The sequence below is a fragment of the Alternaria hordeiaustralica genome (assembly GCF_023758085.1).
Source record: "Alternaria hordeiaustralica strain BMP 2776 chromosome Unknown scaffold_8, whole genome shotgun sequence".
In the NCBI taxonomy this organism is placed as follows: domain Eukaryota; kingdom Fungi; phylum Ascomycota; class Dothideomycetes; order Pleosporales; family Pleosporaceae; genus Alternaria; species Alternaria hordeiaustralica.
In genome coordinates, this window is record NW_026056780.1 from 863,891 (window position 1) to 879,530 (window position 15,640).

Sequence of the window (15,640 nt, forward strand, 5' to 3'; positions counted from 1 at the left end):
TGTTGGAAAGGGAATAGAGGATTGCGCTTGGAAATCGCGGTTTATATAGAAGGAGGGTGTGAGGCACAGCGATGGAGTGTGTTGGTGAATGGTGAATTGACTGAGACATACTGGGAGTGCTGTTGAGGCTGTTGCGTCGAGGACGGCGTCACCGCTGATGGACGCGTATACTGGCATTGTTATCTATCATTCACCTCTTAATTCGCCTTCTTCAGTTCCTGCTTCACCTCCTTAAGCACCTCACACCTCTTCGTATCCTTACTCCCACCGCGGCACGCAGGGCAGGTCCTACCATGCTGAATAAGAAAGAAATGCAACTTGAACTTCAGCTCCGGCGGGATCACCACATCCAAATGCAACTGAGTGTTCTCCCTACTAGCCTCCTTTGGCCTCCACCCCCATAAACCAGCAATGCGATAGACATGTGTGTCAACCGTGAACCTGTTCCTCTTCAAGCACCAGCCCATGACCACGAACGCAGACTTTGGGCCTACGTACTTGTAGCTCATGAGCTCTTTCATGGCGTCTTCGTCATTTGCTTCAAGGAGGTGGTCCAGGTTCCAGCGCCCATAGCGACGCTTCACTTCCTCGAGGATGGACATGATGATCTTGGTCTTTCTGACGTGCAGGCCGCCGCAGCGAATCGTTTCTTGTAACTTTTCCGACCCCCCGTTGTATATCTCTTTGTAAGCAAACACCGAGCCGTAGGTGTCTTTCATGCTGTCCATTGCGCGTTTCGCATTGTTCCAGCTCGTGGCTTGGCTGAGCACGGCGACGATGAGGGCGTCGAGGACGAATGGGATTGTCTCGGGTGTATTGGTGTCTTCGAATTCGGCTTCTACGGCGTCGTTGTGCAGTTTGTGAAGGATGTCGTAGGCTAGTTGGCACTCGCGGTTTGTGGGGTGGCCGAAGTCAGGGTATGGCGTGGATGTGGCGTGGGCGGACCAGGCTTTCCATTTCTTCTCTGCGCCAGCGTTGTCGTCGGCTGTGGGCTCCTCTGCTTTGACATTGCTGGCCTGGTCGTTTGACTTCTTCTTTTCTCCATCGCTGCTTTGCGCGATTCCGTCTCTCTTCGCGGAACGATTTGCTGCTCGGCTGTCGACGCGCTTGCTGAGCGTCTCTTCACCAGTCGACGAACCAGAGTGTCTTCTCTTCGTCGCACTGCTCGCGGTCTGTTGCGCAGTGCGTGTCGCCGCTCTAGCCGATCTTCTTAGAGCCATCCTGTAAATTATCATCAAGAAGAAATGCAGGTAGCAATTGTGTCAGACAATGTTGTAGACGCGCTTCCTCATGGAACAAGTTCGGCGGACGCGTTCGAGGTATATACTAATCAGCACGCTGACGTCTCCATCAGTCGCGGCCCTGGGCCCTTGCATAAACATGCGCTAGTCATCTCCATGATCGCGTCGGATTCCGCGGGCGCTGAGATCTAGATTCGCGAGATGCAGTGCGGAGGCGCGGTAGCGCATCGAAGGTTCGGCGATGAACCCATCTCGGCGATAGACCCAGCATTCGGAGATAGTCCCACACGCTAGTCTTGTCTTGTCAGCCATCACTGTCTGAGGAGCGATCGCTTTGGTAGAAGGGCATACGTTATGCTTAATTGTGTACTATTGACTGTACAGCATAGCATCTCTGACATTATCTCGAGTTGCCTACGTTTATACAACAAAATCCTTATACCTCCTCACAAAATCATGCAAGTCCTGCGTCGAGTCACAAGGTGCAGGTTGCATGTAACGACAACTCCTACCTCCCAACCTCGAGACCCTCAGAATGGTCTTGGTAAGCCACCAGTACTCCGCAGCGTGCTTCTCGAACCCCAGATCAGGCAAGCCCTTTCCTTCGCTATCTCGGCTTACTACATCCCAGAGCGCCTTCCATCGGTCGGTGGCGCGAAGCATCGGCTCTATGTTCATAGAAGCGAGGAAGTTCATTCTAGATGTCATGACGATAGATAGCAGTGCTATGAGAGTCAGCGCATTCATTATAGGATGGGCGATGTTAGGAACGGACCGCAGATGAGTATCAGCATATGTGGTGGTGAGATTGCTACTTCGGGCTCATCGGCGCGCTGTGCAACAGGAGAAAAAAGGGCGCGTGACATGAGTTCGGGTAACGTCTCGACTCGTGGTTGCGGAGGCTGTTGCGATAAGAGACGCGCGAAGTCGGCGGCCGACTCAGCTCTGAACAAACTCTCCTCGCAGGGGAGATCACCTATCGCCTCGCACATAGCAACTTGTGGGGTATTGTTGAAGAATACGGAGAGTGTGCTGTCGAAGAGGCAGGTCCACATGCCCAATCTGCGAGTGTTGTTAGTGGCTTTATGTACATAGTGTGGATGGGGTCATGGTACCTCGATCGCATCTCATCATCGATGAAACCCTGCCAGTCGTGTCCGTTCTGACTGGGGATAATGTGACGCTGTTTGTGCGCAAACAAGCCTGAGGCTCGCACAGCAGCGACAAGCGATGGAATGCGCTGGAGGCGGATTCGCCGTCTTGTGACGATGTCGTTACTGTTGTTTAGAAAAACCAAGAACAATAGACCTGCTTGTAACAACTGGAGATGCTCATCGTCGACCCACGCCGAGTGATCAGCTTGGGATGTCTGCTGTAACACCAGTTGATCGAAAACGTATGCCTCCGCAACGTGTGAGAACCTTCGTACGCCGATGGAGGTATCAGACTCCAGAGTGGGCAGCGACCCGAACAAAACGAGCGCGAGTAGAAGCGGGAAGGACACCGTCTGTATATCAAAAGTCGGCTTGTGCAGAATAGGAAACGAGTAGTGGAAGTAACGGAAGAAAGCCCGAACAAAGTGCCGCACATTGCCGACTGTAAAGACGGCTTCGGCCAGTTGATAGTCGAATGTTGCATCAACTGCATCACCACGTTCCAGCATCGAGCTGTGCTTGGCAGACAGCTGCTGTAGCATCTCCCTCACGCGTACTTCGAAAGCGTACGCATCTTCCAGTTCAGGAGTCAGACCATCGCTTATGATCGGAGACGCGTAGTCGACTTCTCGTCCAGATACCACGAACGGAAAGCTGAAGAAGACAGAAGGTAAATCTGCGAACTCAAAAAACGATTGGTCGTGCGTCATGTCTTGATCTGCATCGTGTGGCTGTACGTGCGTCTCGCCATCTGCACCATCGAGCTCAGCAGCCTCAGCGGCGATCGCAGCGGACGGGCGGTAACCCGAGGGATTCGTGAAGTTGAGGAGGAAGTCAATGGAGATGCCCACGCGCTGTCGGTCGGTACTGGTCTCAGTACCATCTTGGCTGCTTCCGACAGATGCAGTAGCACCTGCAGATACGCCGTCCAACCGCTTATACGTGCACACCGCGCCACCATCGCGACAACGCACACATGGCATTTTGGTGTCGCACGAAAGCTTGCGCTGTGAACATCTATCGCAGGAGTTTCGCTTTCTGCCGCGCCTTAGCGTGGGTAGACTCACGTCATTGCCGTGGGCGGAAGAGCAGTTCGACAAGTGGCGTCGAGCGAGGTCTCTGCATCTTTGTCAGCTCTTATCAAGCATATTCACCGAGAAATAAGCCCACCGTCGCGTAAACTGCGCGTGACATGACGGACATGTCAGGTCTTGCCTGCCGAAATCTAGGTATTGTGAGCTGCGAATAATCCATTGTGCAGGATGATGCTCACGTGAAGCTTCATGGCGGCGAAGATGGCTGTTGGTGGAATAGACCTTGTCGCATACCGCGCATTGATGCTTTGTGCGGATTGCGGGAGGCATGTAGTGCGCGTATGCATCTCGCACATGAACCCACGGGAAGGAGTCGGGAAGGAGTGGGTTTTGTCCCGTGTGGTGGTAGTGGATCTGCTAGCGTCCGCCCGATGCCGATGCGGCTGATCAACGTCATCTTCAACGCCTCGATATCTTGCAGGCACGATCGCGAGATACAAGCTTGGACAAGATATGTGTGTAATTGTATCGCCAGTAATTCCAGTCTGTGAGAAAATTGCTGAAAGTTAGGATGTACAATCAGGCCGTCTAGGCGATGATGCTGATTCAGTATCCAGGTATCTCATTAGAACATCAGCAAAGTATAACCCGATTCATCAATAAAACCCCTTCCTAGCCGTCCCCTTCTTCGTCCTATTCTCCCCCCAAATACAACAAACACTCAAACTCTCACACCACCCCTGCACCATCGTGCCCTCTAGTTCCTTCTCCACAGCAAACACCTCCGATCCATCGCCCTCCCTGCTGGGCCCCACACCCAGATGTAGCGCCTCCTTGTCCTGCTTCTTCAAATCCGCATTCCAGGCCTTGATTTGCTTCTGCGTAGCTTTCTTGTACACGCGGATGGGTGTGTGGGCGTTGAGATACGCGGTAAAGTCTTCGATGACGATGGGGTCGTACATGAGGATCTTCTCGTGCCAGGTAGGCTTGCTAGGGTCGGTGGTGGGAGGCAAAGACCGGATGTGACTTGTTATCTGAGCAAAGATCTGGGCTTTGATGTTCGGCCATTCGAGAAGCGGGGTAGGTATGCGGTGGATAGGTAATAGACTTGGATCGGCCGCCGAGTCTTTCGCTTTCGCCGTTTTGCTGGGTGAGACTGTCGGGGATAGCGTGATTAGGGACAGAGGTTGCGAGTTGACGTGTTTAGTTGTTCGGGGCGGCGTGGGGGAGAGGAGCTGCATGGCTTCGTCTTCGGAGTCGAGGATCTCATCTATGTCGATGAAGCGACCTGAGCCTGTGGGAGGGGTCGAAGGCATCTTAGTTCTGGTCTTTGACTTCGCGCGGGGCTTCAGGACTGGCGTCGATGACGCAGAGACTGATGTAGGTAATGCAGAACGCGATTTCGTTGGCCTTCCGCGCTTCTTAGGAGAGCCGTCCATGGGCGTTGGTGCTGAGGCTGGAGGTTTGAAGATCGAGACTGGCGATTTCCGCATCTGCGCAGAGGGCGGAAAGTCAAAGTCGTCGATGTCAACAAAGCTATCTGGTGAGACAGGTTTCTGACCGGAAGGTGGAGGCTCTTGCATGAAGTCGTCAATGTCCCTGAAGCCCGTATCTTTCATGTGGTCATCATCATTGCGAGACTTCGTTATTGGGGTGGCGCGTGAAGTGCTGGGAGGAGGCATTGGTGGATCAGAAGATATGGCAATTGGTGGCGGCGGGTCCGGCGGTATATCGTCAATATCTATGTAGTCAGACTGGCCATCGTCTTGCTCATCAGGCGCATCAGTAGTGCCATCCATAAGCAATGGGATGTCTTGTGTTCGGTCTGGCTTGGGTATGTAAACGTCCTTCAAGTGCTCCAGCATACCACCCTCGTCGTCGCGGGAACTCGCAGCCCACAGTCCGCGCTTGCCTTCCACCCTGCCGAGCCGTGACCATCGCGGCGGCGCGACATACGCAACATTGTCGGCGTCCCCCTCAGACTCCTTCAGCGCATACTGTAGTTGACGCACCATTGTCGGCGACTCTTCAAGCACAAGCTGACTTGATGTTCCGAACAAGACGTCCTGCTGCTGCAGACGCGACATTGCAGATGAAGGACTGAGCAACTTCTCCGCGATAGGCTTGGGCTTGGCGGCTGCTTTCGAAGATGCCTTCTTTGACCTCGGCTTAGGGTCTGCTTTCTCTGTGCCTGACTTTGAGCTGTTACGCCTGCGCACTGGCTTCTTCGGTGCTGCATCGCCGTCCGCCGCCGATGCATCGTTCAGCGGCACCTTGGTTGTAGTTGTCGAAGCTCGGGACTCGAAGAAGTTGCTAGTCGCATCGTCTGGAACTGGTTGTGCATCCTTCAAAGCATACTGCTCTGTAACGAGGTCGGTGATGGTGCGCGGTTTCTTCTTCGGTGCTTTCCCTTTCTCGGGAGATGAGTCTCTGGAGTTGGTGTTGTTGCTGGGTATCTCGACAAGCTCAATTCTCCGCCGCTTTGTCGCTGCCACGGCCCCTGCTGCGTTGTTCGATTTCGCAGCGTTCTGCGCAGATGGCGATTGTGCGTAGGCGAAATTGGAGAGGAGGTTTGTAAAGGAGCCATCCGCGTTCTGCGATAGGGTCTTGTTCTCCTTTCCGGTCGAGTCGGTGAACGGCGATGCGATCGTGGTCTCGGGTGGCGGCGTCCAGTCTCTCCTCCTTGCAACAGCCTCCTCCAACTCCAAACCTTGTGCGATGGGATCTGGCTGTCGGTGTTTGGGTGCAGCCTTCTTCTTCGGCTTTGGGCTGTCTGGCACTTCCCAGATTGATTGAGGCTTGGTTTGAGCGTCGTGGTCCTCTATAGAAGGCCGTGTTGCCGACTCCTGGCCTCCGTCTGCTCCACCCCCGAAATGCGCAGACACAAGCGACGCATCTCCCTGCTTGCCCGTCCCCGCCCCTGCTTTCGCCTTTGTGACCCTCGGTTTCTTTGGCTTTGGCGCAGGCTCCGTCCCATCTTCTCCAGTCTTGACCTTCTTCGCGCGAGGCTTACGGGGCTTGCCAGACTTGGTCAGCTTCGGCGCATCCGCAGCTGGTGCCGCAGGGTCGACCGAAGGTTCTGTCGCATCATCGTCGAAAAAAGGAGACTTTGTAGGTCGTTGCGGCGGAGGTCGGAGTTCGTCGTCAGAGTCAAGGATCTCTTTGTCCGACTTGGGTTTCGCTTTGCGCGCTCGAGGCTTCGGTTTGGGCTTCTCGGAGCCGTCTGCAGCGGTAGTAGTAGCTGGAGCCTTCTTCGTAGTCCGCTTCTTGGGTTTCTCCGCAGCCAAAGGAGGCTCTATGGTATCCTGTGAAGTCCGCCGTGGTTGCGCTTGTTGTATTGCATCGAAGTCGTCGTCGAGGCGGCTTGTGAAGTGCTCGGAGCGTATGAGGCTGCCCACGGTGGCGAATCCTCTGACAGCTCCCTCGGGGATAGGAGCAGCTCGTGCATTGCTCTTGGACGCGCCGGCCGTCGGTCTGAGGGGGCTCGCAGGAGGGGAGAATGCGAGAGGAGAGGATGCAAGCATGGCGACGCGACGGGAGGGGGCATCATGTAGCGGGGAAGCGGCCGGCGGACTCGAGGATAGCACCACGACGTCGTACATGGTATTGCCTGCCATTCTGAGGCGAGGAAGGGGCCTCCAGGCAGCCAGTACGGGCAGACGGAGAGGGGCAATCCATAGACTCGGCCTGAGGAGTTGGGGAGGGTGTGGTGTAGCGTGGCGCTGGTTGGTGAAGCCGAACAATGCACGGTCTTTGGGTCAACTGAAGTTCATTGCTGCAACACCAAAGTCTCCATCGCCAAATTCCCAGCCATGCCCCTCCACCACCGCAGCTCCCACATCAACCCCCTGCGATCGAGCTGCATTTCCCTGAGGAGCTCTACAAGTACTCGCAGATCATCATCATCGATTTGAATGATTGCCCCCGGTCGCATACAGCGCGGAAACCGCCTCCGCGGAAGTCTTCCAAAACCCATCGTAGCCTCCTGCCCTCCCCCCACCCTCGACAGCAACATGGGGCAGACTCGAAGCTTCAGAACACCTCCTTCATCCCGCTCAATAAGTCTGCGCGCTTGTCGCAGCTTCTGGCGTTGCGAGTGAGGTTCAGGACAGCCAGAGCCGTCGCTGCGAACCTCACCCGCTGAACGAAGACCTCTGGCATCCTTCTGCGAGCCTCACACAGCGAGAGGAGCTCCCGAAAGACTGTAGTAAGTGCCTCTCGTCTTTGCTGTCGACGTTCTTGACCTTCGCTGCCCCTCCCTGAACCTGCCTCCTCCGCCGCTACCCCGCCTCGAAGCTACACACATCACCCAGCATGGGCAAGAGAACGTGCAGAGACATTGCTAATGCTTTGACCTACAGACAACAAGCTGCTGCTGTTGTAGCCTCGCATCGGCAGCGACATCCTCTTTGGGTTGACTTCAAAGCTGCCTCCGACACACCTCCGTCCTCACCTCCGCTCTCACCTCCGCCGACAACCCTCAGCGACAAGCATTGCTGAAGCACTGCGCAAGAGCCGAAGTCCAAGCCCCCATGGCTGGCCCAAGGCTGGCAACTATCATAACGATAGTCCATCTCGCTGTCGATTTCCTGGCGGCATGATGCTGAGCCATTCTCACCTGGGTGGCAGTAGCTTGGCCATGCCGACACCCTCGCGGAGTGCCTGGTGAGAGCCGTCAAGCTTGACATTCGAAGCCGACCATCGATGCCTCACCTAGTACCTTCGGATCGGTACTCATGGCGGCCACCCTTTGACGCTTTCGTGACCCTCGCATGCCGAAGACGAAAAAGACTCGACGCTGTCACTCACTCGAAAGTAAGGCGACTCGGATCGGAGGAAGGGTCTCGGCCTACAACATACTGTGCGGGGGACTTGGGCAACCGCGAGGAACTCATGGAGAGGATACATACCAGCAAGAGACGGAGACTATGGGCATGCCATCGGAGCACCCAAAGGTTCATTGCTCATCGGCGCAGGCGTGGGTCAAGCCCGCAGCGCTTGTTCGATCTCGCTGTCGATGAAGCATGTGGTGTGGCATACTCAGCCTCCATGGCTAGTGTGTCGAGCAGGCTTGACCAGGCCGCATGGTATGGCGGTTGACGTGCAGTCTACCGGAGCAATGACCGACAAGGCTGTACAGTGATGCATTGTGACTTCGCCAGCGAAATACTAACTGCAGGGTATCGCCAGCGAGACATCCGACAGCGAGATACCGGCGCGGAGCCATCGACAGTGAGACCTGGACAGCGACAAATCGACTACGGAATCGTTAGCCTTGCAAAAGAGCATATCAGAGCTCTCGACTTACCATCTGGAATCTGCCATGGAAGCCGCATCTTCACGTACGCGATGCTCATCAGCTTCGAAGCTGCAAGAAACAGCTAAGCGTTAGCATCACCAGCACCGTCGACGTCGGCTGTTGCCGTCGCAACCCGAATCGACATCACGCAAGGAAGAAGAACCAGACGACTCTTTTAAACTTCATTAAATCCTGAAGACGTCAGCATTGTTTCACTCTGGGATGGTATAGGCTGGAGACTCACTATCTATTCATTCCGCATTACGAAATCAACTATCGAACAATTCCAAATGGTAGAAGTCGGAGATGAACCCAATGCGCTTCATGCGAGATCGAGCCAAAGCAGCTGTTCTCTGCGCAGACCTCGAAGGCAACGCCCTTGCCGACGGTAGCACGACCAACGCATGTCTTCATGAGGAGCCCATCGGGGAGTACCTTAGGATCGGCCAGTGTTGCTGGGATGAGATGGCAGAGATAGTTCAGCAGCTTGACTGCAACAAATACCCAGTTCCTGTCTTCTATGGCACTCGCGTAGATGATGTCGACCGTGTACTTCAGCTTGGCTGGGTCCGCGCCGATATTGGCGGTCACCTCGCCGTCTCAAGACCGTCGAACCACGAGAGTCCTTCTCCGCGCCCTCGTAGCGTCGAATGTCCAACTTGTTGTTGCAGAGCTCTCGTGGCGACGAATATCCAACTTGTTGTTGCAGTCCTCGCGGTTCGCGTAGACTTGATGGCATAGTCGACTTCAGGGTAGGGGTTGAGGGTGTATGGTGTGCACAAGGCATGAGCGCGCCTTACCACGGATGCTATGTTGTCCTGAAGCTTGGGGCCATGAGAGAATCCTACTTCGACCAGAAGGCATGTGCGCTGTAAAGGCAGGGCAGCTGACGCGCCTACCTCCGACGCAGTACTCCCACACTTCAAGGTCGCTGGCTTCTTTGAAGCGGGCCTCGACCGCGATGATCGCGGCATTCACAAAGAGGTTCGGCAGTGGTGAAGAGGTTGATGAAGGACGAGCCAACGCAGTCCTCGCATATGTTGGCGATCCAATCAGATTGCGGAGATTGTCTCGAGTGGTGCGACGACTGTTGCCGAGAAGTTCAAGACTCTGGAAGTACGTAGGCAGGAGCACTGCCTCCGACGCAGTGCTCCCACACTTCGAGGTCGCTGGTTTGTTTGATGCGCCCGTCCATGAAGTCTTTATCGGGTTGGTTTGGTGCGCCACATCAGGTCTTCGCTTTCACATGACCCAGCCGTTCTTCCTCACCTGGGCAGTGCGATCAGTCCTGTGACCTTGATCTTGGACATGAGATCCTGGTCCGTCATCACTGTACGCTCCCGCACCTTCTCCAACACCCGTGTGAGCTCCACTTCAGTAGACGGGTTCGAGAAGAAGTGTTCAAGATTCAAAGTAGTGTCGCCAACGTGGCATCGACATTCGGTGGGAGCAATGCCCTCAGCCAAGACAGATGACGATGATATGGTTGGCGAGGTCGTCGGCGATGGTGGGGATGTTCTTGACGCGCCTGCCTACGGCACAGTGCTCCCAGACTTCAAGATCGCCATATCTTAGTCGATTCGGTGAAGTTGGCTAGGACGATCGAGATGCCGTGGACAATGAGACCCCAACTGCAAAGTAGGCAGCCCCAGAAGTAAAGGCTGCGACGCGTAGCCCTGTATAGCAGGCGGATGTTAAGCTCTATGCAGATAAACCAGGCGATCCCCAGGAAGGCTGATGCGGCCATGGACGATGGTCGGTCGGCAAGTTCGGATGCCTTGGGGTCACTGGGGTCTGTCGAACTCGATGCAGATGAATCATAAGGCCACAACAGAAAACGTCCATCAACAAAAAAGTCCATCTGTTGAAGAGGCGGCTTATCGACGACTTCACCCATGCTGTTGCAGGGCGGCCCATAGCTGGTGTTGCACCGGGACTTCGGCGACTTGCTGCGCGCGCAGCAGTGCATCCGGGGACATCCATGTACGCGAGTTGCGGTAACTACCCGCACCACCTCCGTCATTGGCGTCATGGGCGCCTCAGACTCATCGCTGCTGGTAGTCCACAGCGATGAGTCCGAGTCTGCTCGGGCTGCGACTGTGCCCGGGAGGGCTGTCAAGCTCTGCGCGCTGTGAAGCGAGCACAAGGCTCTCAGGCCGGAGCCTATTCGCGTCGTTTGCCATCGTGTGGGAATCACGATGCTCGAAGGAGAGATGTCAAGCTCCACCCGCTGCGAACTGAGCACAAGGCTCGCAGGCCGGAGACACCGACTCCTTGACCTTCTTGGGCGCAATGTTGGGCCCGTTGATGATCATGGGAACACGCGCGCTGTTCTCATACCAGCTCAGAAATAGGAGCAGCTGCTTGTACGTCTCTCCTCTCTTCTTTCCATCGATCAGTAGCTGATCGTTGTGCTCTCCGCTGGAGTTACCAACGAAGAGATGGGCAAATGATGATCAGAAAAGGGGTGTGAGTATGAGTTCCAGCGCTGGGCTTGGGCACCATCCCTACTCCTGGATACGGCTCTGGAGACCGCCATCCAGGCATGCATGTTGACCGTGATGTTTTGGTCAAAATCGGTTTGCACTGATAGTCTCCCACTCTTGCTCCTACTCCTGCCATATTGGGATATGGAAATCGATTTCGACCCTTGGGTTTGACCGACTCGGTCATCGTGTTATTGCAGACGTAGGCAGTTTCGAACGCTGCTCGACCCGTCTATGGCCGCTTTCAGTCTCGCTGAAGAATCGAAATGGTCGCCGATGATTAAAGTGCGTAAAGTCCAAGTGGCTCCGTGGAAGAAGATGCCCATCGATGGTGTTGCGCCGGGACTTCGGCGACTTACAGCGCATGGCTGGAAGCACATAACGCTGGCCCACAGACGGAATGCGCCGGGACTTCGGCGACTTAGTGGTGGGTGAGATTGGCAGCGGCCACGTCTGGGAGAAGTTGTAGGTTTGTCTGTTCGGGTCGAAGGAAGGGTCAAAGGCACCGTCCACGCCGTAGATGGCGAATGGCCGAGTCCAGACGAACGTACATTCCATCTGGAGAGGAAGGAGCGAAAGAGTGATGTTTGTGTACGACCTTGGTGCCCATAGATGGCGATGCGCCGGGACTTTGGCGACTTGTGCCCATGGATGGCGATGCGCCGGGACTTCGACGACTTGTGCCCATCGATGGCAATGCGCCGGGACTTCGGCGACTTGGGTGCTGATGCTGGTGATGCGAGTGCTGCTGCTGCTGCTGCTGGCTGCCATCGTGGTGCTGCTGTTGCTGTGTCATGCTGCCGGGTGAGATTGGTAGCGGCCACGAGATTGCGAGCGGCCACGTCTGGGAGAACTACAGCATCCTGCCTTCTCAGCAATCTCGTGGCCGGAGCCATATTTGTGTACGACCTTGGTGCACATGTTGGCGGGGGTCGGCGAATGGCTTGTTCGCAGCGCATTCGAACGCTGGCCTATGGACGAGGTGCGCCAGGACTTCGGCGACTTAAGGACTTCGACAACTTACAACGCATGGCCTAGGGCACATAACGCTGGCCTATGGACGAGGTGCGCTAGGACTTCAGCGACTTACAGCGCATGGCTCGGGGCACATAACGCTGGCCTATGGACGAGGTGCGCCAGGACTTCGGCGACTTACTGTGTCGATGTCCGATGTGCGCGCCCGCGGCGAGTAGCGGCACCGTCATGGCGACGTCCTAGATGGGCACCGGCGGCGAACAGCGGCAGCACCTGTTCGATGACTTCTAAAGCGATTAGCATGACCCAAAGACCTTGAAGATTGGTTGGACTTACTGAGCATGAACGCCGCCGGGCGCCATCATGTCGCTGTGTCGAACGCCGAATACCGCGACTGGCGGCAGTGGAGATATGACGATCGGATTATTGTCGTCTTGAAAACTCCTTGCGCCCCCAGTGATAGCTGGCGACTATCACCAGAGGCGACTTCCGCCGTGTCGACAAGGACGACGACATACGAGCCTGAGGACCCATACGTTAGCACAGCGTTGCACAAGCAGGTATACCATGGACGGCATCGGAAGTTCGACTTACCAGCTAGGGAAAACGTTGTGCAAGACGTGCCGGGCTGAACACCTGGCCTGTGCGAATATTTTGTAAGGACGAGAAGTGAGTGTGGTGGTCGACGTTCGTCCGTACAGGCCCAGATGTCCAGCCGGCAGTGACAATCCCGGGATGAAGTCTTGCCTAGCGACGTGGTCAGCAATGGTCACAAGAGGTAGACGGGGTAATACTCACTGCCCTGGCCAAGGGAGGCAGTTTGTGAGAGGTGCCGGGCTGAACACCTGGCCTGTGCGAATATTTTGTAAGGACGAGAAGTGAGTGTAGTAGTCGGCGTTCGTCCGTACAGGCTCAGGTGTTCAGCCAGTGGCGACAATCCTGGAATGAAGTCTTGACTAGCGATGTTGTCAGCAATGATCAGGCATAGCCATCCGCAGCTGGTATAGCGGTGGCAGAGGAGGGGCTGAGGAGCTGCATCGGTCGACACCAGGCCGGTGAAGGCGGCGGCGTCAACAGCGAGCAATCAGGAGCGGAGTCAGTACATACCGCGATGCCTTGGGTGCGTCGAGCACCGGAGGAGGTCGCCTCCTCGTCGCCGAAGCGGGAACGAAAGCGATGTCCGACCCAGAGTCGTCGTCTCACCCTGCGGCAAGCTCGAAAGCATCGCCGATGTGGTGTCAGGAGTTGTGCGAGGATGACACGAGGGGCTCAAGAGGATGAAGAAGGGGAAGCACAGCAAGAATTGCGGCATTGGGGAGTGTGATGAAGTCGGTGGTGGGGTGGTGGAAGACGGTCAACAAGTCTCACCTTGAGGCGAACTCACCCGCTACCTGCGCACGGACCACAACAAATGAGAGACGGCCTCGCAGAAGGAGCGCGATGACAAGGAGAAGGAGGCGCCGTCGACGGTGACCGTCGTTAGGGGATCTGCTCCAGCAGATTGTCAAGATCGGCCTCAGACGGTCGCACAAGGCGATGCAGTGCTGAGTTTGCTGTGGCAAACATTCTGAGGACGTCCGGATGGCGACAGTAAGATCTCAAGGCCCAGCCTTGTCTGCTCTGGAAGCACACGCAGCTGCTGCAGTGTAGCTTGACGAGACGGCGGCTGCAATGCAGTAAAAGCTGCGTGCATGGAGAAAGTGATATGACCGCGGGCAAGCCACTGCACCCGCGCTCCTGATGCTCAAGACGGGGCGGTCTCCAACTCCGCAAATGCTCTAAGTCCGTCCAAGCAACTTGTGTGTGACGAGATGGCGGAGCAACCACAACATTTGCATTTGCTGGAAAGTGGAATCTCCAGTCCCTTTCGCAGACTTGCACATGACTGAAGACGTGCATGCCTTCAAAGACGTTCTGCTATTGCTGGACTGTCGCCAAAAAGCCTCATCATCGAGCACCTGAACATTGCAACCTATAAGCAAGAACAACAGAACCACGACAGCGAGACATGTTTGGCAAAGTAGGCGTAATCACTGGGCATGGTCACTGGCTTGTTCACGATGTTGTTTTGCACTTCCAAGATTCATCTATCTGGCCAAGCCTATCATGCTATCTTGAGAGTCTGCGAGGTCAGGAGACATGCATCTGATTCGATGTGAAGTTTGTCCGGCATCATCCTGATGCTACGGTTTTCCCCAGCTCGAGACACGGTATATGGGATGCCTGAGCTTACAGCCATTTTGATCGATCGACTCAACAAGTCTTCATTCCATGCTAACTGCAGATATGACTAACGCTCCAGCTCATGCTCCACCAAGCTTGACGACATGCCGCGAGTCGCTGCTCTTGCGACCGCATGTCCCCCTATGACTACCAGGCCTATGTCCGTGATGCTTCACCCTATTCCTTCTCAGCCCCTTACCCTGCTTCTCAGCATGACAAAGTATGACCCCTCCGTTCTTCGACCGCCTTCTCCGATTCTGTTGCATTTATCAACTCCTCATTTCCTCGCGGTATCTCCTTATGCCTTCGACTGAGCTCGGTCTCTCCTCGCCCTGCGTATTCCCTCTTCTCTCCCCATCCACGATGGTCATACCATTCGTCACATTCATCTCTTTTGCCCTTTGCGAGGCCGGTCGCCAATGGCGCCGTGTATTCCACTTCTGCTTTGCTCTCCTAGTACACCCCTACCCACCATCCCCAAGTCTCCCATCCTCTCTCCTATCCAAACCCTTCCATCGCAGCCCACCAGCTTTCCATGCTTTTCTGCTCTCCACTCTACACATCATCACCCCTCATAGTTATGTCCTGGCCCCACACTCCCCCAGCCGATTCCGAAAAGTGTTCAGACACTCGCCTTACCTCCCTTCACAAGCTTCAGCATCAGAAGTCTTGTTGCCGCATAGCCGCACCTTCCTACTCCTTGCTGAGGCCCTGGGATTGCTCGTATGTTATGGGGCGGGGTTGTTTGGAGTTGCTGTGTCCGCGCCGTGTAGGTTTTGACTTTGCGGAGTTGGGGTGGCGGGTCGAGGGGCGGCGGCGTGTGGTTTGGTAGGAGGGAGAGCGTGCGAGGTAGGAGGGACATGATGGTCGCGGTGAGGATGTAAAGAGTGTGGTGGGATGGCTTCGTTTCGACGTGAGCTGCGGCTCTTCGTGGCTTCCTGGCTATGTCAGTTGTGCTCTTTCGCAGACCCCTCCCTTCCCCCCTCCAACGGCCTTTGCCCAGCTCTGACGCTTACCTCCTTTGTCGTCATCGTCGTCGTTCTTGACGCATGCCATTCTGCTCGCTCATTGCCCCTGTCACCAACCTCCACCCTTCTCCTTTATCCTTCCCTCATTCCCAGACTCGTATCTGCACCTCTCCCGCTTCATCCTTCTTCGACGTGACCATTTGTCCTGTGATACGAACCCGCTTGTAGACGTGATCCTTGTGTTCGTCGAACGCGAGCGT

The 15,640-nt window shown here is 55.6% G+C and overlaps 3 protein-coding genes across 3 annotated transcripts; all 3 read right to left on the reverse strand.

The window, feature by feature from the left end:
• Positions 1–197: 197 nt before the first annotated feature.
• On the reverse strand, positions 198–1,351 carry J4E84_005146 (uncharacterized protein; the record flags this gene model as incomplete). Its single annotated transcript, XM_049387744.1, has 2 exons — positions 198–1,221; positions 1,344–1,351. The coding sequence occupies 2 exons, from the start codon at positions 1,349–1,351 to the stop codon at positions 198–200; spliced, it is 1,032 nt and encodes a 343-aa protein (XP_049244722.1).
• A 310-nt stretch (positions 1,352–1,661) lies between these two features.
• J4E84_005147 (uncharacterized protein) lies at positions 1,662–3,378 on the reverse strand (the record flags this gene model as incomplete). The annotated part of the gene is made up of 2 exons (XM_049387745.1): positions 1,662–1,966; positions 2,385–3,378. 2 exons carry the CDS (start codon positions 3,376–3,378, stop codon positions 1,662–1,664), a joined length of 1,299 nt encoding a protein of 432 aa, XP_049244723.1.
• Positions 3,379–4,085: 707 nt separating this feature from the next.
• On the reverse strand, positions 4,086–7,046 carry J4E84_005148 (uncharacterized protein; the record flags this gene model as incomplete). Its single annotated transcript, XM_049387746.1, has 1 exon — positions 4,086–7,046. One exon carries the CDS (start codon positions 7,044–7,046, stop codon positions 4,086–4,088), a length of 2,961 nt encoding a protein of 986 aa, XP_049244724.1.
• Positions 7,047–15,640: the final 8,594 nt, after the last annotated feature.